Source organism: Anas acuta, chromosome 3, assembly GCF_963932015.1.
Source record: "Anas acuta chromosome 3, bAnaAcu1.1, whole genome shotgun sequence".
Lineage (NCBI taxonomy): Eukaryota > Metazoa > Chordata > Aves > Anseriformes > Anatidae > Anas > Anas acuta.
In genome coordinates this window covers 6,883,093-6,905,194 of record NC_088981.1, presented here as the reverse complement: position 1 = coordinate 6,905,194, position 22,102 = coordinate 6,883,093, and the positions used below count along the sequence as shown (strand labels likewise).

At 60.3% G+C, this 22,102-nt stretch overlaps 3 protein-coding genes across 7 annotated transcripts in view; 1 reads left to right on the top strand and 2 right to left on the bottom strand.

Moving 5' to 3' along the window:
* Window positions 1–444: 444 nt before the first annotated feature.
* Window positions 445–16,100, bottom strand: KLHDC3 (kelch domain containing 3). 3 transcript variants are annotated; one of them, XM_068675461.1, is made up of 12 exons: window positions 15,956–16,100; window positions 11,753–11,904; window positions 10,883–11,135; window positions 8,946–9,122; window positions 7,006–7,121; window positions 5,608–5,679; window positions 5,190–5,403; window positions 4,844–4,930; window positions 3,695–3,803; window positions 1,364–1,437; window positions 1,138–1,216; window positions 445–1,019 (listed from the first exon to the last, which is right to left on the bottom strand). In XM_068675461.1, exons 3-12 carry the CDS (start codon window positions 11,034–11,036, stop codon window positions 953–955), a joined length of 1,149 nt encoding a protein of 382 aa, XP_068531562.1. In that variant the 5' UTR covers window positions 11,037–11,135; window positions 11,753–11,904; window positions 15,956–16,100; the 3' UTR covers window positions 445–952. The 3 variants fall into 3 exon arrangements, with proteins under 3 accessions (XP_068531562.1, XP_068531563.1, XP_068531564.1); XM_068675462.1 differs by lacking the exon at window positions 15,956–16,100 and adding an exon at window positions 14,593–14,732; XM_068675463.1 differs by lacking the exon at window positions 15,956–16,100 and adding an exon at window positions 12,072–12,245.
* Window positions 16,101–16,183: 83 nt separating this feature from the next.
* On the top strand, window positions 16,184–17,570 carry MEA1 (male-enhanced antigen 1). The gene is made up of 3 exons (XM_068675467.1): window positions 16,184–16,441; window positions 16,533–16,638; window positions 16,931–17,570. The coding sequence occupies exons 1-3, from the start codon at window positions 16,199–16,201 to the stop codon at window positions 17,092–17,094; spliced, it is 513 nt and encodes a 170-aa protein (XP_068531568.1). The 5' UTR covers window positions 16,184–16,198; the 3' UTR covers window positions 17,095–17,570.
* Window positions 17,449–22,102, bottom strand: part of PPP2R5D (protein phosphatase 2 regulatory subunit B'delta) — a 28,955-nt gene continuing 24,301 nt past the window's right edge. For all 3 annotated transcript variants that reach the window (XM_068675440.1, XM_068675441.1, XM_068675439.1), the window contains 3 exons: window positions 20,853–20,925; window positions 20,511–20,627; window positions 17,449–20,173 (listed from right to left, as the gene is read on the bottom strand). In XM_068675440.1, coding sequence (XP_068531541.1) covers window positions 20,036–20,173; window positions 20,511–20,627; window positions 20,853–20,925 — 328 coding nt within the window. In that variant the 3' untranslated portion in view covers window positions 17,449–20,035. The remainder of the gene's footprint in view (window positions 20,174–20,510; window positions 20,628–20,852; window positions 20,926–22,102) is intronic.

The following is a 22,102-nucleotide window of genomic DNA, read 5'->3' as shown; positions in this document are numbered from 1 at the left end:
AGCGGGGTGCCTACAACCCCCTCCCCAGCAAGGTGTTTCCCTTCTCCCCATTAAAGGTTTGGTGTAGAGGGAGCTGGTGTCTCCATCAGTGTCCCAGAGCTTGTGATCATCCCTGCAGCAGCCCCATCCCATAACCAGGAGCACCTTGGGGTGCATCCACGCTGCCCCACAGTGAGTTGGGGATCTGTGGGTGTCCCCTGCTGCCCCACATGGTGCAGGGAGAGTGAGCTTGGTGCTTCAGTGCCAGGGGCTGCTCTCCCTGAGCCAGCACCGCCTGGCTCCCTTCAGGCCCCAGCCTCACCCTTGCTGCTCATCACCCACCACAGCCCATAATATGGGCCCCCACGCCACCCCATTGCCCCCACACCGCGGTCACCTCCCGCCCCCTCTCCCTCCCAGCAGGGCTGCCCCCGGCGCGGACGCAGGGAGCAGCAGGAAGCCACCTCTGCCTCAGTGTTTATAAAAGCGCCCCCGCTCGCTGTTTGTTCACATCGGGAGCCGGGCACAGGAGCCGGCTGGGGCCAGGCCCCCACGGCGGGCACGGGGCCCGGCAGGTCGAAGGCAGGGTGGCACCAGCAGGTGCACTACACACGCGTGGAGGTCCCCGCGCTCGTGAGGCAGCAGGGGCGCAGTTCGTGGCCCGGGGCCGGTGGCAGGAGTCGATTCGGGCCCTCGCTGGCAGGGGACCAGGCCAGCAGGGCTGCGGCTCTCCAGGCGAGCCAGTGGCAAGGACGGGGGCTCAAAACCACGCAGCTGGGGCCAGCAGATTTCCTTCCCCGGCTGCCTGCTCCGCCCTGAGCGTGAGGAGGGCGGAGGGAGGCCTGGCGAGGGCGAGACAAACGGAGCTCACAGACGTTCCTGGCTTGAAAGGGCTACAAATTCATGCAGGCAGTGGAGCGAGAGGTCGGCGTGTGAAGGAGTGAGAGCAGGGCGACCGAGGGGCGAGCCGGCATCAGCCCTGCGAGGAGACGATGGGGCGGCTGATGGTGCTGTTCGTCGTCATGGCCGAGAGCTCCCATCTGCAACACACCCGCGGGGACACACTGAGGACAAGCACGAGCGCGGCGCCCAAGGCTGGAGCTTCCCCAGGCGAGGGGGGAGCACCCAGGGGGGCTTTCCCAGCCAGGCGTGCGGTACCTGATGTCGTGGGGAAGGCAGGACTGGTCCAGGCTGTACTGAATCACCGCCAGCTTGCACAGCGTCTTCAGGCTGGGGCCTGGGGGGAAAAGGGCGTTTAGGCACAGCGTCCCCGTGCCTGCGGGGCTGGGGCAGCGGGCACAAAGCACCACGGCAAGCGCCGCTTCGCTGCCAGGCTCCCGGTGGCGAGAGGCAGGAGCTGTGCGGGCGGGGAGCGCTCACGTACTGAAGTCGAGGATGTAGAGGTCCGAGTGATCCATCAGGTCGAATTCGTCACCCATGCCCTCCTCCGGGGACGGGCTGCGGGACGCAAGCACAGCCGGTTAGTTAGTGCCACAGCGCTCCTGCAGGGGTTGTTCCTCGTGCTCCCCACACACCCCGGCTGCTCTCACACCCCTCCTTCCCCTGGTATTTCCCAAACTGCTTTCCAGCAACCCAGCAAACCGGGTCACAGCGATGCTGCGTCACCTAATGGCACCCAGATCAAACCAGGACACCACATGGGACAGCCACCCGACCTAGGGGGATTCACACACCGCTCCGTGGCGCAGTGTGAGGTCCGAAAGCACTGCTGGCACCCTGGCGGGGTGGGCGAGATGAAGCTGGAGGCCCGAGAGGACTTTTTGGGAGGCTCTCGACTTGTGCTACAGCGCACGGGAGCCGTGACCTGCCCCTAAGAGGGCGGTGGTCGTAGTTAGTGGCCATCCAACCCTTCTGCAGCCAGAGAAACATGGCAAGGGAAGGAGCCACGCACTGCAGGCAGCGCTGCTTTGCTCTCACTGGGAAAGCTCTCCCACAGCCGACGGTGGTTTGGAGAACTTGAAAGCAAGGGAAGGTGTTTTAGGTCTGGCTTCGGGTTGCCACAAGGGGTTTAGCACGTCCTCCCTGCTTAGCTGGCCCCTCGTGCCACTCGCTGCCCACCGCTAAAGCCTTTTGGTGCCCTGGGAGGTGAGGCAGCACCTGCTGCCCCCGGCCTCATCTCCCCCACACACTGCGGGGCACAGCTCAGCGTTGCTGTTGCTGACGGGTCCCATCTGCCTGGAGACAGGCAAAAGCCCCCCCTCAACACCACCCCGCAATCTAATCTCGCATCCACGTCACAGGAAAACCTGGGCTATCCCTTATCTGCCAGAGGAAAGCCGGCAGGCAGCGTGTCTGCCGATTTATCGCCCAGCTGCAAGCGGCTGGGGAAAGCCTGGAGTTCAAGACCAGGAGACCACAGACGGGGGCAGAGAGCCTGAGCTCTGGGCACAACTGTGAAAGAAGTGAAGCGTTTGGATGCTGCAGCAGCAGGCACCCGCAGAAACACCTCTTGAACCTCCAGGGCACAGGAATGCCCCCAGGAGAGGCAGGACACAAAGGGGTTTTGCCTGTGCTGCTGCCCCCCCGGCTCATCCTGCAAGGCAAATCCCCATCCCACGTTGTGCTCTCCCCCTCCCCGGGTCAGGAGGCAGACCGCAGGGAGTTCTCCGTTTACAACGACTTCCTGGAAAACTTCTTATCTCACCAGGCGGCTCCAGCACACACCTGATAACCATTACAGGAAGCCAGCACAGCCCCCACCGCAGCCCGTCCCCCTCCCCAGCCCCAGGCACGCCGCATTCCTGCCCCCAGCCGCTCTTCCTGCCCTGGGACAGCGCCACGAACCAGCCTGCAGTAGGACGGAGCCCTTCCCGAGGAACAAGACACACAACGAAGTCACCCCGTGGAAAAAACAAGCTGTGCCGTGCTGCCTGGCAGAGGCAGGCAGCTCTGAGTACACCCAGCCTGCTGCTAAACCTTGTCCCACCCCAAAAGCTCTCCTGGGGCTGAAGTCCCTTCGCTTCAGAGGGGCTCTGAAGTCCCTCGTTCTCTGCCCTCAACCAAACTTCAGCAGCATCCCCAACAAGCCACTGCCGGGGTGCCAGAGAAAGCCTCAAAGCTTTCCCAACCCCTGGGAGGGCTGAAAGTGTTTCAGGTGCCTGTGCAAGGTAGATACTGGAGAACAGGCTCCAGGCAGCACAGAGCACGTCCCGCTGATGGGCCGCTTCCTTTCTGCTAGCAGCTGTTAAGGCTCTTGGCCACATCCCGCTGCCCTGCCTCCCGGCAGCATCACTTCCAGTGTTTGACAGCTAAATCCCCAACGCCGGGTCCCCTCGGTGAACGGAAACTTTGCTGAGGAGCACTGGCACGGCAGGGAACGCTGCCTCGTGCAGAGGGCTCCTCGGACAGCTCCTGGCTGAGCTGACATCCCTCTGCAGCCTGGCAGAAAGAAATTCTGGTGGGAGAAGCAGGGCAGCATCTAATGGAGGGTGAGCCTGTTTGAAGTCTGCTTCAGCACTGAAGACCCTGTATATCAAACAGGGCTTGCCACCAGGGGCTTTAGGGGCTCACACGACATCTTCAGCCTCCCCTTTCTCTTTTCCGGAGGAGCCCTGCTCTAAATAATTTGTCACACTTGCATGGGAAGTTGCCACGTGGCTCTGAAGTAAATCTGAGTACAGCACGGGGCAGAGCACGGAGGGAAACTGCTGGAGGGAATGGAAAATCCCCCAAAAAGCCACCCCACAGAGCTCACCTGGTGCCACCAAAGAGAATGATCTTGTCTCCCACTCTGCAGCAGCACTGCCGGCGTCGAGGACAGGGGCCTTTCCCTTTGGGCTCGATCTTCCTCCAGGAAAGGGAAACTAAGGGGAAGGAAGAGGGTGAGGGTGTACCGGCTTGTCAGAAAGGCCTGGCCAAGACCCTGGTACGAGCAGGTTATGGGTTTAAACAGACCACGGCCAAAACGAGGCCCCCACAGACACCAAGTAGCTCACATCTGCCCCCCCTGTCCACCTCCTCTTTTTTCTGGAGGCAGAACGATCCCTTCCATCAGGCTGCTTAGGGCACAGGGGTGCTGCAGCCCTGCCTGCTGGGACGGGAGCTGCAGGTTCTGCCCTTCAGCCCCTGCAGCTTACAAAGCCCAAGCCCCTGGGCTGCCAAAAGCAGCGGGTCAGACACCACGGGGAGCGGCAGGAGCAGCCAGGCTCCCTTCCCAAGGACCTCGGTGCGTGCCACATCTGGAGGGAGAGCCAGGAACCAGCTCCATCTCTTGGCAGCCGCTAAGAATGCAGAGCATCCCCACCGAGGAGCACGGGAGCTGAAGCAGGAGACGGCAGCCTTTGTGTCTGCTGCTCTCTACGACAAGGATGCTGGGGGTGATTACTCACTAAAACCTTCACAAGCCCTCACGTTCACCCCTAAATTGTCTGGGGGAACAGCAGGTTGGCTACTCGCAGATAACGCTTTTATCTAAGGCTTTCTAAGTGATTAGCAAACAAATGGAAGACCCCAAAACAGCCCACGGTTGATTGATATTTGGGGTACGAGATTGAGTGTGCTACGGTGATGCTGTGGGTCGAGTGGTTTCCCCAGCCACGGCCTCTGGGCTCCCCTAACCCCACACCTTTTGTGCCAACAGTTCTGCATATCTAAGAACAATACAAAATTTTGCCAGCCCCCTTTTTGAGTGGGCACATTCAGCAATTCTTCCTTTTTTTTCTTTCTAACTGAGATTTGGAGATGGTCTGAGGAGGAACAGGGGTGCCAAGCACAGCAGGAGGTTTCTGTCCACACTGTCAGAAGAGCTATTTCCCCCAGACCCTGGAGCAAACATTGATCCGAGCACTCACACACCTGAGGGCCTCGAGCACCCATCACTGCAACGAGCCAGAAGCACAAATACCTGGATTGAATTTCCAGAGATCGTGGAAGTGTCTGTTGAGGCGTGCGTTGTAGCCACCGAAGACGTAGAGCTCCCCGTTGTAGCTGACTGTGGGCAGTAAGCACAGACATCAGCGTGCCGTCCTGCCCCAACACCAAATGCAGCAAAGCGGTGCTAATTACCTGCTCTGATTAACACCACCTCCACGTGCAGGGCTGCACACAAGGCTTTGCTGCTGGCAGCAGCTTTCCACAGAAGCCAGGCTCCGTGCGGCCCTTGCTATCCCACATCTCTGCCCAGAGACCCCTCCTGCTGGGGGCAGGGACCCCTTCCCACTGCCCCCCCGTCTCAGCAGCCCCCCACTCACACGCCGAATGGCTCCGTCGGCCTTCAGGAAGCACCGGGGTTGGCGGGGAGTCCAGCCAGGAGTTTGTTTCCGTATCGAACACTTTGATGCGGTTGCAGTAGATCTCGTTGTTGGAGTGGAAGGGCCCGAAGCGATCCGCTCTGCCCCCAAACACGTACATCTTTGTCCCGATGATGGTGGCTGAATGGAAGTCTCTCCAGCGAGCTGGCGTGCCCTGCAGGGACAGGGTAAAGAGAAACGATGCAGATTACCCGGGGAGATGACATCTTGACAGGGAAATTGGAGTGGCTGCCTTCTCCTGGGGAGCTTCCCCTCCTGCCACACCAGACAGGAGCTGCGAGACACGTGCAGGCAGCTACCCCAGGAACAGCAGAAACAAAACTTCCTCCCCAAACCAGAATGAAAAACAGAGACTGACCTTGGCAGAGATTAAGGTCCACATCATGTTCGTGGTGTCCAATTTATGGATGTCATTTGAAAAGCAGTCGGCCTGGAAGACAGCAGGGCAGCCCGCTCACAAAGGGGCCCAGAAGCCTGGTCACACTGGCCCTCTGCGAAAGGATGCTGTCGTAGAGACCTGGAGCATCCCTTTGGGGTCACCACTCCCTGGGAGACGTGGTGCTTGCTCCAAAACACCAGGGTAAACAGCACACGTAACCACTCAACAAGAGGGAGGCGAAGCCCACCTCTTCTTAAAGCTTCCCCTTCTCTCCCTGCGGCCTTCCCATTTATTCAGTCCCCGGTTCCTACCACCACGGCTGTCCTACACACAGCAGCACCTCGCCTCTGCTTCACAGCGTAACAACAGAAGGTGGCTCTAATAGGAAGGAGAAATTGGCTCTGCTACGGACACACGAGGAGAGGTAGGAGCTCAGATTGCTTTTATGAAGCTGAACATCCAGGAGTAAATACACTCAGGGGGCCGAGGACTCCACCAAGCCCACATTAGCGTGGGAGAGCCCACATACACACAAACAGCACAGGCTTCTGCTCCTCCAGGCAGGGGAGATAGCTGCAGGACAGATACGGGTTTGTTTGGCCTTGGTTAAAAGCAAGTCACATTTGTAATGCTGCTGCTGCAACCAAGACCATGCATTTCACATGCTACGGTACTCAGAAAACAGGAGAAAAACCAAGGGACTGCCTTAACAGAGTCCCAGCTCCCTTCCAAATAAAGAGCTGTGACTTTGCACAGCTTTCCAGGGTCTGGCGATAGTCTGAAGTGCTGTTTACCCTCCTCAGATTAGAGAGTAAGGATTTGCTTAAAGGGGTGCTAAGCACGCTGGCAGCTAGTGCAGGATGACCTCTGTCTCGAGGTATTCTTACACGAGAGGACGAGCAAGCGTTTGCTGGAGGGGCTCAGCGAGGTACAAGAAGAGGCAGAGAACGCAGGGAACGTGCACCTGCTCAGGACAAAGCCTCACAGCAACGCTGCGGGTTGGAAAGTGATTTTTCTGGTGCTCTTCTCAGCTAATTTAAAATAAATTTACATTGTGTGTATTACAAATATTATGCATTTGCCTAATACCATCGGAGTGTTGGAGAAATCCACCAGAAAATATTGAAATTTTAACTCTGTTTTGTGAAAAAAACGGTATTTAAAAGCCACTGCTTTTGTAGACCTGCTTTGCCAACTGTCTTCTCTGCAGCATTACGAGCCTAAGCTGGATAATTAACGCCATGACTTTGCCGAGTTATTAAATTAAACCAACTATGAACGCAAATAGGCCCCTGTGTCCTGCTCCTGCTGGTGTCCTGGGCAGGAATACCCTCCCTCCCAAGGGATGGCCAAATAGCTCTTTCAGGGACTACTCACCAGCTGCTCGTAGCCTCCGAAGATAAACATGCTCTTGGCCAGGACACAAGCCGAGTGCCCATCTCTCGCCCCTGGGACCATTCCAGACACCTTTGGCGTGAACCACTTGTGCGTGTCTGCAACAAAACAGGGGCACAACGCTAAGAAAGCACAGCAGATGCGGGGATGGGGTAGCCTTTTGCAACCGTTCCTCGTTTCTGAGGCAGAAATCCTCCTCCTTTTCATACACAGCCTCCCCCACAGAGACCACAAGCTCCTTCAGGCACGGCTACCTGCCCGAGCCTCCAGAGGGGCACGGTGGCAGAGCTCCTCAGCACCCAGGCACGGCTGCTGGCACTGCCCCGCCTGACAAACAGCTCGAGTTTTGCCTGTGGTTAGCACAGCGCTGCTTGAGCAATGGTATTTGGACTGAATCTCCTGCAAAGCCTACTCGTGAGTCATTAATCAGCCCTGCATTTACAGCTTCAATTGCAGGGAGGCAACGACGCTAAGTGGCCCTGGTGACCTCACGGCTCGGAGATGCCGCCGAACCGAGGAAAAGCAGTGCTCCACAACCCAGCCAGAAGCCACTGAACCACAGGCTCGCCGTGTCAACAGGGTGACTGTGCACGTCCTCACCTCTGCAGCACAGCTCTCCCTGTCTTATCCGCTCCTCTTGTCACCTTCTCATCCCCTCTCCAAGGGGAGCCTTCCCTGCCCTCCGCGGTTCCTTCAGCCCTGCTCCCCAGCCAGCGGCAGCCCACGCGCTCCAGTGACCGGCCTGAATTCGACGAGGACTTTAAACCCAGCCAGAGCTGTTCTCCATGCAGGGCAGCGTGGAGCTAAGCCAGCAGCTCCCTGCCAAGCATAAACAGGCACCTGTCCCACGAGCCCACAGAGAGGCACAGATAAGCCTGGAGGCAGCAGGAGACGTTCCCCCCCCGCCCTCCCTGACTGCTCCGAGCTGCCAGCAGCAGTGCTTATTTCAGGAAGCGGTAAAATTGGAGCCCGAGCAGCATTCTTCGTGAGGATAACTTCTCAGGGCTTGGCCCGTGGCCACAGCCGTCCACCTAGGCTCCAGCTGGAACCGCACAAAGGGGCTCGCAAGGTCAACAAAATCCCTGGGCAGCCAGCAAGCGCGAAAGCTGCGACAGCTATCGAGTTCCCTGCCTCGGTGGGGCCGCTTCCAAGCCCAGCCAGAGCCTGCCCCAGCGTAACGTGTCAGATTAGAGAGGGGAGAGGCCTCAGCTCGCTGCCTCCAGGCCTGGAGGACAAAGCTGTGCCGGGCCAGGGCTCTGTGCAGCGAGGTGACTGATACAATGGGGCTGAAACAGCCCGAGGGCTGCCAGCAGCACTTTCCAGGATTGGCACGGGACGGGCACAGTGTGTACAGACAGCTGTCGACCAGGACTTAGGGCTGGCCTTCTCGGTCAATTTTCACTTAATGCTAAAGTGCTGGAGTTGGCGGGGACGCCGGGCAGCGCCCACTGCCAGGCTTCTGTGCACGCAGCAATTCGCTGGTGGCTTCTCAGCTCCGCGTGGCAGGGGAAGGGAGAAACCCTGCGCCCAGAGAGCAGCTTCAAGCTTCAGAACACCTCCTGGTGATGAAAGGAATCAAGCACCGGCAGTTTCCCAGCGAGCCAGTTAGTGGTCAGCATTTACGTGGACTCGCCCCCGGGATCCAGGGGTACCCTGCCCTTTTCCTGGCATGCCCGTACACCCACCTCCTGCTGGCTCCCGTCCTTCCCAGGCATTCCAGCAGCATAAGAAACCGACTGGAAGTCTCGAGGAGTTTATCTTTCAGGCTTATCTAGCTGGGCTCACGCCTGCCCTCATTGTTCCATCCTGTCCTTGGAGAGACCAAGGGACAGGGAAACAAGCTGGGGAGCAACGTGGAGGGGCAGGGAAAAGGTCTCCTCGAGCGCAGCTGTGACGAGGAAGAGCAAGCAGCTGGAACTTACTGACATCGAAGGCATAGAGCACGTTGCAGGCTCCCTCCGTGTCGTTGCGACCGCCCCAGATGTAGACAGTGTCGTCTATGAGCACCGCCGAGTGCCCGTACCTCATGTAGGGCACCTCTCTCACTTGGTCTCGGCTGTTTGTCCACACTGGAGGCAGCTTGATCCAGCGCAGGGACACTGAAAGCACAAGTTTGAGCCCGTGTCAGATGCCAAACCCACCGTGCGTGCTCACCAGCCTACCCATCCCGGATAAGTGAGCATCTGTGAGAGCAGAAAGCCCGATATTTCTTTTCCCCTGGCCACAATATGAGTTCAGGAGAGACCTGCAGGAAGCACAGAGCACTGGGGGACTCTGGGCAGAAACAGCTTTGGTTCTGCATCAGCCACGCTCAGGAGATTGCTACTCTTGTTCATCCTAGACCATGAGTGAAGGTACAACCACCGCCCCCACGCAAAGCCACCACACACACCCTACCAAAACGGGAAAGAAAAGGAGGGAGGTGATAATGAATGCAGACACTGCTTCAGACTAGTGACATTTCTGGAGAAGACGCTCAGATCGCTGAGGGAACGGGCGGCACGGGAATAAGTCACTGCAGCAACAGGCAAGGCAAGACACCTGAAGACATCATTTGGACTTGTGGGAGCACGTTCTAAATAAAACGACACGGCAGCTTTGTAGGAACAATGGTTTGTCTTTAAAAAAAAAAGGAATAATGAGTAACTGTAGACCCGACAGCTGTGCCTCTTTTATCCGTGTCCATTCTCCATTTCCTTCTGCTAACCTTGGGGTACAACTGGGAGCTCCCTGTGCTTACAGGTTCCCCTCGCTGGGAGCCTGCAAGTCACGTTTACCAGCAGTCAGGGCACTCAGTGTGTGTTGCAGGGCTTAATGACACTGCGGGAGGCACCGCGAGCGTTGCATGGCCATTACACGGCAGCACCCAGGCACCCTCCCTCCAATTTTGGTTGCTGCCTGGAGGTGCCATAGCCAAGACCAGCTAGATGTGTCACCGTGGCGAGGGGAAGAGAGCCATCCCCTGAAATACCAGGGCAGGGAAAGGGAAGGGATCAGGACTCTTAAAAGCTGAACACCCACCTCAGAGGTGGGAAGGGCACTGAGGAGGCACAGCCAATGTTAAAAGTCCAGCAAGGCAGGACGCTGGCGTTCCTCCCCTTCAGGCCACTGCAGGAGATCGCTCAGGACCCAGGCCACCTCAACAACCCCCCGTAACCACACATTTCATCCACCACCCCGCGAGCTGCTGGCTGCTCCCGGGTCAGACTGGGAGCAGTGAACTCGCTGCACCCCGATCTGCACGCTGCCAGCGTGCCCTTGGTTCCCCTCTTGCCCCTGCTCAGCTGAAGCCATGCAAGCATCAGGGCAATTTTTCAGCCTAATTATAGGGAGGCACTTTATGGGGTGGCTCAGTGATCTCTTCAGTTCAAAGAGCAGGGAGTGAAGAAACGCGGCCTCTCCCAGCACAGCCGTGGCTCCGATTCAGCCTCCTGACACGTCCTGGCTACCCTACAAGAATGACTCCAGCTCCGGTTGCTTTGCTAAGCCGCACGGTGAGCCTGGATATCTACCAGCTAGCTGCTGCCAGCACGGGAATGCCTCCACACACCCCTGCTGACTCCACGGTGGCACTCAGCTGTCCCACAGGGAACCAGCCCGAGAGCCTAAAGCCCAGGGACTGGGCTCTGTGCGCCCAGTGCACCCTGCCCTGTCTGTGCCAGGGGTGGCTGCAAATTGGAAACTGGATGGGGGACACCGGCTAAACGGTGCCTCTTTGTGAGCTAAAGCAAGCAAAAAGAGCAAGGGCAGAGCGATACGGCTACGTGGTTACTTCTGGTCAGCCCTTCTCCTCGCAGCCTGCTGAACCACAGCCCCTGAGGCTGAAAGCACGGCGCTGCAGGAGGGAGGAGGCGTTTACCTGCGTTAAAAACGTGGACGTCGATCTGCCGCAGGGTCTCATAGTCCTCTCCGGAGCAGTACCCGCCGAAGGAATACACCTTGTGGCCCACGGCCACGGCCGCGTGGTTCACCCTGCGCGGCCCGCCTTCCAGGTGCACTGCCCACCGTAACATTCCTCCCCGTCCCCGCCGGCCAGGCCGTCCTCAGGGCCCCCAGCGCCGCGGCCTCATGCTTCCCGGGCCCCCGCCATGCCCCGCGGGCGTCACCCGGCCCTGTAACAAAGACACGGCGCTGAAATGACACCATCCACCTCGCGGGTCTCCCTCTGCCTTCCTTGGAGGCCAGCTATGAAGGTCACATTGCTGCGTCCTCCGGCCGCAGGCAGCTTTGCTCCCCGCTGGGGAAGGAGAGGCAGCGCGGGCACTGTAACCCGAGCGAGGGGAGGAAGAGCGAGCAGAGATGTCCTCGCACCAAAAAAAAAATAAATCCAGCGTGGGGCGGCTGTGCGGGCTGCCCAAGCCGAGCTGTTTTTGAGAAGGCAGCTGAGCGCCGTGCGCCCGGCCGTGCCCTCGCCGTGCACACACCATGGACGTGCCAGAACGATTTGTCCGCATGAATGAAGGCACGCGGGGAGAGCCAATTGTGAAGGTGAAAAGAACAGAGCCAGAGGGAAGAGAGCGCGCTCCTCGGATCAGCTGTGAGAACGCCAGAGGAAGGAAAAAGGCAGGGAAGCAAAAAACCCCAAAAGAACAGCTTCCCCCCTCAAAGCAGGAGTCCCCAGCAGGAGGGTGCACTGCGTTTGCATTCAGGCTCTGGTCTGGCTCTCCACTCGGGGTCGGGAGAAGTCCCTTCTCCCCCACAGGGAACGCTGTGCACCGCGTTAACTCACGCGTCAGACAGATGGCTGGGATCAGCTCGCGCAGAAGTCACCGTGGCCGAGCTCCGCGGAGGTTCCCCTTCGGATCCAAGGATCTGCAGCGCGGTCCTGCCCAGGCACTTCTGCAGAAGGAGATCTGTGACCTGTCAGCAGCTTGCCCCCAGCTGAAAAACAGCCATTAGAGGAGAAGTCAGCGTTGCAGGCAGCCCGAAGAATAATTCCCTTCCTAGCTGCTCGCTCCTCGGCGCGCTGCCCCCACGCCCAATTTCAGCATTCGCCGAACGCCAAGCAGTGCGCGCGGACGCCTCGGAAAGATGACTAAAATTCCTACACGTTTTCTCAGCCCCTTTTTTTGGAAAGCGCTAACTTTTCGCAGGGAGAGCTCTCCTCCCGGAGGAGCTGAGGAGCAGCTGGTGCGCCATGTGGAGCGCAGCCAGGCGGCCCTGCAGACGAGCAGGGCCACAGCTCCCCGCCCGGGCACCCGCACGGCCCAGCAGCACGCTCCTGCCTTATCTCCAGCTCCTCAGGGCCGGAGATAAAGTTGTGGCGAGGGCACAAAGGCCAAGTCTGAGCAGAGAGCTCCCTGCAGACCTGCGCCGAGGCGTCCCTCCCGCGGAGCCACTTCTCCCTGCAGCGCCCACCTTCTCATTGCTATTTTTTTCCTCCTTCAAGCCAGGCAGCAGCTCTGGCACGAGCCCTCCACAAGCTGCAGAAGGGAGAGTTTCCATGGAGACCACCAAAGTCACCTTTTAGGCTCTCCCAGAGGCTTCCCCTACCCGTTTTATTTATCCTCCCCAGCCGGGAGCTGCCACCGAACCCAACCAGCGGCTGCTCTCCTCCAAGCCACCCCTGGGCTGAGCGGCTCCGTAGGAGGCTCCTGAAGTAGCTCAAGGGGACTCGAGCGGCCGTGTCAACGCTGCCAGAGCTCTTCAGGAGGCCCAGAGAGGAGGAGGAAGGAGGGGAGGACACGCGTCACCTTGTCACCTCTCGGGTCCTGCCGCTTGCCATGTCACCGCCGCGAGCCGGCTGCCCTGCCCGCACGGTGTCACCGCCCGGATTAGTCACGGGAAGGCAGGAAACGAAGGGGATGCATCCTGAGACGTTAATCTGCTCTTAAGGCCCTGGCTACACACCGCGGGGTGCTGCAACGTGGAGGCTGCGGCGGGTGTCACAGCGCCACTTCCTACCACGATTGCTCAAGGCCCGGCTTAGCCAAAAAGTTTTTCCAGAGATCAACCCCAAGGGCAGCTGACACGCGCCCAGGGGTGGTGGCGGGCGGGACGGCTCTGAAATCCGCGGCCGGGCCTCACAAACATCCCCTTTGCCCTGGATGCTCCTTCGTGGCCTCACACCCTGAACCTCTGCAGCCACAGAAGCGATGCCAAGGGCTGGGGGGAGGCAGGGGGCCACGAGGGACCCTCGCAGACAGCGAGCTAAGTGTGGGTGCCTTCCCCCTAACCCGAACTTGCTCCATCTGGGGCTGCAGCTCCTCAAAGCAGCCCTCGCAGCCCCTCTGCTCTCACACCAGAACCTGCCTGAAGCTCTGACCCAGCCAGCCCCGTGCCCCAGAGCCCGACACCGGACCTGCAGGGAGGCCGACCAACGCCACCAAAATAAACACAGGTTTCCTGTAGGGCGAGGGAGGAGATTCTTCGGGACTGAGCAAACCCAAGGAAGCTGCACCCAAGCTGTGAACTCCCCACGCGCCCTCTCAGCGAGCCCCGGCCACCCCTGACCCCCGGGCACAGCCAGGGGGGTGCCAGCAAGGCAGCGGGGTGCCCACCACGCCGGGCACACGGGGGCTCTGCTGCGGGAGGGCTCCCGTTGAAGCCACCAGGCTCTTCCAGTTGATGCCTCAGCTCCCCACCGCACCCCCAAAAAGCCGGCAGCTGTTCAGGTTTCACGCTCAGCACACAGCCCTCAGAAGGCCCCGCTCCCCACAGAACCCATCCAGAGTTACAGCCAAGCACAGGAGGCAGAGAAATTTGGGTTGAAACCCAAAACAGGAACAAGAACGGGCTACGCCTCACCTGCTGCCGCAAAGCCCTTCCTCCCAGGTACCTGACGGGGGCTGGAAACGAAGCAGGCAGAGCTCCGGGATCCTACAACCAGAAGCGTCCCCGAACAACCTGCTGCGGTCCCACGGCAGCGCCTGGAGCTCCCCACAGCCTCGCGAGCCCGGCGGTGCTTCCCGAGGACACGGCTCCACCGAGCGCCTCCTCGGCGCTGGCACCCGGCAGAGGGAGCGCCGTGCCCCCCCCCGGGGCGTCTCAGCCCGGTTGTTGTCCCGTGCGAGGCGGCTCTGGGTGTTCTTCGAAGGCAGCTCCTACCCGGACCGCTCCCAAATCCCCAGCTGTGCTGCTGTAGGAGGGTGCACAGGAAGCCCCAGGCAGGCAGCCAGCCCAGCACGCGGCCATCCAGGGCCACCACGGAACAATTCCATCATTTTTGGGTGCCCCAAACTGTCGTGGCGATTTGAGCCAAGAGGGACAAACCCCACAGAACCAACACCCTGGGCTTTCAGATGTTTTGCGTGCTTCAAATCTCGCCGTTTCCAAGCCTTGCAACGAACGATGGAAACGTTTTGCTGGAGACAGAAAGCTGCGAGCCATCTTCGAGTACCGTAGCCAACCCACAGCCTCGGGACAAAAACACACATCCCCAGATCCCCTTCCCTATGCAAAGGGATCACCGGGCTGCCTCGTTCCTCTGCACACCAAGAAACCCAGAGCCGTTTCCGAAAGCCATTTGGGATCAACCTTATGCAGACGACCCCCAGCGCACGGAGGAGGAACGCGGGGCTCTCCACGGCCCCCCCAGAACCGCAGCACCACCCCGCGCCGGGCACCTACCGCTCCCTGCCGCCGAGCAGCTCCCGTCTCCCAAAAAGACGAGTGCCACGGGGCTGAGTAACACCCAAAATAGCCCCGGCAGCTCGCGGCGGGCCAGGCAGCCTGTTCTATTTCAGGTACGCCCAACTTTCTGTGGCAGCGGGCAGGCCCGCAGCCCGCTCGCCTCCCTCGTGCCTGACATTTAGCCCCTGCCCTGCCTATTTCGGCGAGGGCAGGGCGGGACTACGAGCTTGCACATTCAGCAGCTCCCGGCGGTATTTCGGCACCGGGGGCTTGCGGAGGGCACAGAGCTGCTGCTGGGAACGGGGCTCACCGCGGGGGATGCTCTTGGTGGGGTGGGAGCCTCCTTGTCCCAGTGCCACCAGTCCCAGTGCCACCCAGTCCCAGTACCACCCCATCCCAGTGCCACCAGTCCCAGTGCCACCAGTCCCAGTGTCACCCCCCTCCCAGTAGCACCCAGTCCCAGTGCCACTAGTCCCAGTGTCACCCCCCTCACAGTGCCACCCCGTCCCAGTGCCACCCCCTCCCAGTATCATCCCATCCCAGTGCCACCCCATCCCAGTGTCACCCCCATCCCAGTGCCACCAGTCCCAGTATCACTCCGTCCCAGTGCCACCAGTCCCACCCTCCTCCCAGTATCAAACCGTCCCAGTGCCACCAGTTCCAGTGCCACCCCCCTCCCAGTATCACCCTGTCCCAGTGCCACCCCAGTCCCAGTGCCACCAGTCCCAGTATCACCCCATCCCAGTGCCACCAGTCCCAGTGTCACCCTATCCCAGTATCACCCTGTCCCAGGTCCACCTCAGTCCCAGTGCCACCAGTCCCAGTGCCACCCTTCTCCCAATGCCACCAGTCCCAGTGCCACCCCCCTCCCAGTATCACCCCGTCCCAGTGCCACCCTGTCCCAGTGCCACCAGTCCCAGTGCCACCCCAGTCCCAGTGCCACCCCAGTCCCAGTGTTACCCCCCTCCCAGTAGCACCCAGTCCCAGTGCCACCCCTCTCCCAGTGCCACCCCCCTCCCAGTATCACCCCGTCCCAGTGCCACCAGTCCCAGTGCCGCCACCAGTCCCAGTGCCATCCTGTCCCAGTGCTACCAGTCCCAGTATCACCCAGTCCCAGTGCCACCAGTCCCAGTGCCACCAGTCCCAGTATCACCCCGTCCCAGTGCCCCCCCTCCCAGTGCCGGGCCCCGGGCAGCCGCTGCCGTTTCGGGGGAGGCCCAAACGCCCGGCGGAGCCCAGCGGCCGGTTGCTGCCCCCCCAATTCCCACCTCGCCGCCCCCTCCGCTCCATCCCCGGGCTGCAGCCGTGTCCCCCCGCTCCCCCCGTCCCCCCCCAGTGCCCCCCGCCCCCAGCCCGGTACCTGGCGGCGGATCCGAGCGGCTCAGGGCGGCCCCGCTCCCGGTTCCCCCCCCCCCCCCCTATCGCCACCCTGGGACTTGTAGTCCGCGGCTGCCCCCCCCCGCCGGCGGCCGGCGGGCACGGGGAGAGCCCCGCGGGACTACAACTCCCAGCGTGCCCCGCGGCCGGGAGGGGGGGGGGGAGGAGGAGGAGGAGGAGGAGGAGGAGGAGGAGGAAGAGGGGGCGGCGGGGCCGCGCCCGGTGCATGGCGGTGGCGGCGAGCATGGGGCCGGAGCGGGTCTGTCCCGGAGAGCCGGGGCCGCCGGAGGCCCCCGAGGGGGCTGCGGGGTGGAGCGGCGACGAGGAGGAAGAGGAGGAGGAGGAGGAAGAGGAGGAGGAGGAGGAGGGAGGGGAGGAAGGCGCCGGGTACCTGTACCAGCCGCTGAGCCAGGAGCCCGAGCAGGGCCCCGGCGAGGCGGCGGGCCCCGGGCTGCAGGAGCGGCTGCAGGTAGCGGGGGGAGCCGGGCCGGGGGGCTGGGGGGGTGCGGGGGGAGGATCAAGGCCGAGCCCCCCCCTCCTCGGCTCCGTTTGTGCCGCAGATGCTGGGGCTGCACCTGCCCGAGCCGCCCGCGGACAGCGAGGAGGAGGAGGAGGAGGAAGGCGCCGCGGCTCAGAGCAGCCGCAGCTCCATCCCCATGGACCCAGGTAAGGGCACCTGCCCCGTGCCACCACCCCCTGCCACCGCCATCCCCGTGTCACCGTCCCCATGTCACCACCATCACCCCCATGTCACCGCCATCCCCATGTCACCAGCCCCATGTCACCATCTCCACGTCACCACCATCACCCCCATGTCACCGCCATCCCCATATCACCATCCCCATGTCACCACCATCACCCCCATGTCACTGCCATCCCCGTGTCACCATCCCCATGTCACCGCCGTCCCCGTGTCACCGTCCCCATGTCACCACTGTCCCCGTGTCACCGTCCCCAGAGCACGTAGAGCTGGTGAAGCGGACGATGGCCGGCGTGAAGCTGCCCACGCTGGGCATCCCGCCCTGGGCCAGCGAGATCTCCGAGGAGCAGTGGAAGGACGTGGTGCGGCGCACGCTGCAGGCCAGGCAGAGCCTGAGCGGCCCCCGGCCCGACTGGAAGTGATGCCCACACCCCCCCACCCGCCCCTCGCTCACCCCATTTGGGGCCGGGGCTCGCCGCTGTCTCCGTTCCAGTTTCTCCCATTGGTGTTGTCCAATTTCCCTTCCTCACCTCGTCCCTGGTTCTGGCTGCCACATGTCGCTGTGATGTCCTTGTGTTGGCTTGCTCTGCCCTGGAGGAGGCAGCCCGCGTTCCTCACCCCGTGTGTACGCAGCGGGAGGGATTTTGGGTGGCTTCACCCAGCGTGGTTTGGGACAAACACCTCGTCCCCGCGCTGGAGAAGCCCCTCTCCCCGCCGGGGTGCCCCCTCCGAGGGCAGGCGGCTGCACGTCGGCGTACGAGAGGTCGAGCCCAGTGTGTCTTTCCAAGAGATCAGTTTTATTTAGTACTGTACATACAGGGACATCTGTACAAAATCCAACACTTTCATACTATGTAATGCTCTACTGAAAATAAAGTACACCATATGTACATATGAACTGTAAGCAGCTTAATACTCGTGTCCAGGGGGTGAATGCAGTAGTTAAGTTTTTGCTCGTTCCCTCGGGCGGAGGGAGCCGTGCGAAGTGGAAGAGGCAGCTCCAGTTCTGTCCATTTGGCTGATGTGGGGCGAAGGCGGGGGCAGAAATGGGCGCTAACGCTAGGAACCGAGTGTGGAGCGAGGGGCAGCTGTAGCGGGGCAGCCGCGGGGCTGCGTGCGAGCGGTACGCGTGGCCTGCCTCACGTGGTCCCCTTCTTCAACGTCCAGGACAGCGGAATGGGTGGGCAGCCAGCTGATGGCGAGGGTAAGGTAGGAAGCGTTGAGGTCCCTGCCCCAAAACAAGACGCACGAAGCCACGAGGACGCCCAAGCCGTGCAGCACGCAGCCGTGATGTGGTGCTGTTGTGCCCTACACGCGGCCCGCTCTCGGCAGCGCTCCTCCGGCCACGGCCGGGGGCTGCGGGAGGAGAGGGGCCGTGCGCAGGGCAGAACGGGCTCCACATACCACAAATCTCAGCTTTCTGCAGGCAGCACAGCCCAGAGCAGGGAAATGCGGCCACTTCCCAGCACTGAGCGGGTGCTGGTGGGGGCACGCGCATGCTGGAGCGCTCTAGAAACGAGGTGGCGGCTTCTAACGCGACGCTAAGCAGGCGAGGTGGAAAGCCCAGGCTGCGAGGGGGAGAAACATCCTCCCCTGCCTGAACCCTGCTGCGGGTTGGGGCGCTTGGCAGTCCTCGTCCGTGCACCCGCTGCTCCTGCAAGCCTTCAGCCGGCACTGCCCAGCGCACGTCTGCATGCTGCGCCAGGCGTGCGTGAGGTAATCGATTGGCAGCTGACCATGAGCTCGGGCTAATGTTGAAAATAAGCAATAACCTCCCTGAGGTGTGTTGGAAGTCTCCTGATGCACTGGCCCATGGCACGAAGCAGAGGGGAGGCAGGGTCCCGCGTTTGGGGGTGATCTCCGGCACGCTCACGCTCGCCAGCTGCTCCTACGAGGTGGCGGCACGCCGAAAAGAGAGCTCAACAGGGCACGGGGGTGACACGGGAGGGAAAAACAGCTTAGCACGGGCTGGAGGGAAGGAAAGGTGCTGCGCACCAGCAGCGGGATTAGAAGGGGTGAAACTTTGCACCGGGAGGCCGTCTGCTGGTGGGGATGAGGAGCAGACGCACCAGGACCTCCTGCAACGCCCCGCGATGCTGCAGAGCTGCGTGATGCCGGCACCGACCCCAAGAAGCGAAGCAGCAAGAAGCAGAGCTCCCTTATCCATCACAACCAGCCTCTCCGAGGGGGCGCCTCGGCCTGGGACTGAATCTGCAGCGCAAAAGGCAGGGGAAGAAGCTCCGAGAGCCGGATCACAGCAGCACCCGAGGGCCCCTGGGCTATCGAGTGCGCCCTAAACGCTAAATCAGCACGGAACTAACAAGGGCCTCAGGCCACGGCAGGTGCTTGAAGCACCAGGGCGAGGCTAACTTTGCTCAGAGCACCTACAGAAGCAGTTCGGCAGCAGCAGCGAGCCGCCGATCGCGAGGAGGAGACAACTGAACGCTCACAACTCGGCCTTGGCCCCGTCACGTGGATCCAGCGCGTCCACTAATTGGCAGGAATGACTTTAGCAGCACAAGCCTCCTAGAAACCCCAGCCACTGCAGAGCTAAGGGTGGGACAGAGCAACAAAGGGAGAGCTGCGGGAGTATTTTAATTGAGCAGGTAGAGGAAGGAAGCAGAAGGCAGTGGCTGACGCCTGCTACGAAGCCAGAAGTTAATTCTGGGCCCACGATTACCCAAGACGCTGGGATGGAGACGACTTAGCAAGGACCAATACAAAGAGCTGAAGGAATTCACTTTCCCACAAGAGAGCTTCTAAGGATGCTCTAAAGGGAGGGAAGCAATAGTACGTAGTGCTGGCACCCAGCTTTCCTGGGGGTGGCGAAGCACTGAACCCCCACTCCACCGACAAGGGAACAGAACAGGGGGCTGGAAGCAACAGAAAGGTGGAAGCAAACGCCTCCTGCTGCACGAGGCCCTCCGAAAACAGAGCTGCGCCCCGAGGCAGGGCGGGGAGGGAGCAGAGCCCCCACAAACTCTGCCCGACGCTCCCCCCGAGCTCAGCTTGGGCTCTCCCTGCTGCCTGCAGAGCCCAGCGCGGCTCCCTTCAGCCTCTGGCTAAGGGGTGGAATAAGAACGGGGCAGCGTGGAAGCGAAGCGAGGCCTGCCTGGGCTCGTGGGACAGGCAGGCTCCCTTCACGCACGCACAGCAGAGGCGCAGAAGCAGGAGGAGGTGGCAGTGGCGAGGTACAAGTTACAACGTAAAACCAGCTCGAGCCTGGAGGGATGTGGATGGAGTGGAGGACAGGCACAGCTCACCATGTTCATTCCTTATTTATACATGAGAACCAAGTGCATTTCGGTGACCCCTGGGGGAAAGGGATGGGGGCAGAGCTTCCCGGGCCAGCTCCTGAGCCCGTCAGAGAGCCTCCTGGCTTGAGGTGAGAAACTCTTCTGCTCTCTTGTGGGCCTCCAGGGCTTTTATAGTGTAGACGTCCTGAGGAAGCTCAGATTTCCGGCGCAGCAAAACCTTCTCCTTCTTAATGTCTTTCAGCATCTACAGACAAACCAAAGGAGTCAGACAGCTGCAACAAACCCCTTTGTCCCCGTGCACCCCGAGCCTCCCCCTCCTCTGGTGTGCTGCAGAGCAGGCTGAGAGCCAGGCACAGCCCAAAAGGGCACAGAAAAGCCTCATTTCCATTTCTTCCAAAGCAAAGACGTTAGGTAAACTCCAAACTACAGGCTGATCTCTAACGGGCACAGGTTAGAGCAGGGGAAATTTACCCTCTAAATACTTAAAGGAGCCAGTTCTGGCTGCTGGGCCCTGGACTGACTGCGGTGATGTCCCGAGCACTCCGGGAGGGAGTGGGGAAGGCCCCTCATCACCTACGCACCTGCACAGCCTCCGTCTCCACCGTTTTCTTCAGCAGCTGTATGTCCTCTGCAGTTGGGGTCTCCGTCTCCATACAGCAGACCGGAGGCAACGGAGGAGGCGCGTAGTACATCGGATACTGCAGATGAGACAGACAGCTGGGGAGTGAGGGCACCAGCCAGCACCAAACCTGCTCCCCCCAGCATCCTAACGGCGCAGGGCTCTTCCCCCAGCAGCCCTGCTGCAGCTCTGTGCACGGGTCTGAGATCAGGTGCTAGAGCTGCTCTCGTGAGCTGGGGAAGGAGGCCGAGACCCCACCAGCATATTCTTGTCTCGTTTGTCCTAAGGTCCTGCTGCTACCCACCTGGGGGTTCAGCCGGGCCAGCTCCTCTATCTTCTGCCACATTTCTTCTCGTTCCTTCATCCTGAACCTTCCCCTGCAGAGAGAGAGAGAGACAGCAGAGGTGTGAACTCCTGGGTACAGCCCAGCTTTCACCAACGGGAAGAAAAAAACGGACAGCAGAAGAGCACAGGTGAGGGAATGCATCTGCCCCAGATGCAGAGGGGCAAATTGTTATCTCCAACAGATCTGGGGCTCAGCTGCCCACATTTCCCTTTTCTCTCTGGCTTTAATTTGCCACGCCAGAGATGATTGCCCACAGGCCAGGGCACGGCTCTTCAGCTTGGCACAGATTTTGGCACAGACCTCAAGTGAGTATTCAACTTGGCCACCTCTAAATCCCAGGGCAGTGACCTTTCCCCCAGAAGCAGAGGTGAGCATCCACTGCTCCCTGTTATTCTCTTCTACATTTTAAACATCTGCACTCAAATCTCTGCTATACTTCTGACTTTAACTTCTCCAGCTCTCATCTCAGCTACTGGTCTGTCTAGCACCCTGCCTGTCCATGCCAAGGAGGTTCTTATATTCTGTAGTTACTTCAAATTCTTAAAATATATCCAAGAAAGGAGGGTAAAAATGAGAATAAAGCTTCTGAGCATTCAAGCAGCAGGTACTCCCATCAGAGAACATGGGGGTCAAAAAGCAAAAACGAAACTCACACCTTGTTTTCTGACAGAGCTCTAGAGTCTCTGCAGGGAGCTGTGGCCAGGAGTTACCACTTATCTTCCCCAAGTTCTCTTCTGTTGTCTCCTCCCCAGTTTCTCCAGCACCATTTTAACATGTGGTAAGCAGAAATATTCGTATTACTCTGATCTTGCCCCTGGAAACGTAGACCAAGGTGTCTGACTGCTAGGCACTCACACTATTATCATCTGGGGACCATGGAGATGTAAGGGGACGGCTCCCATGACTGCAGCGTTGCAGTGGAAGGACAGAGACTGGTTAGGAAGGACAGGCTGGGAAGATGAGGAGTGGGATTTGCCCTTTGTGTGAGAGAGCAGCTAAAGAGCACAGAGCTCTGTGTGGCGAGAGATGAAAATCCGAGTGAGAGATTGTGCGTTTGCCTTAAGGAGAGAACACAAAGGTGACATTGTAGTGAGTCTGCTACAGGCTGCCTCACCGGCAAGAGTAAGTGGATGAGGCCCTCTACAGACAGCTGAGAGCAGTCCCACGTTCGCAGGGCCTGGTCCTCGTGGGAAACTTCAACCACCTGG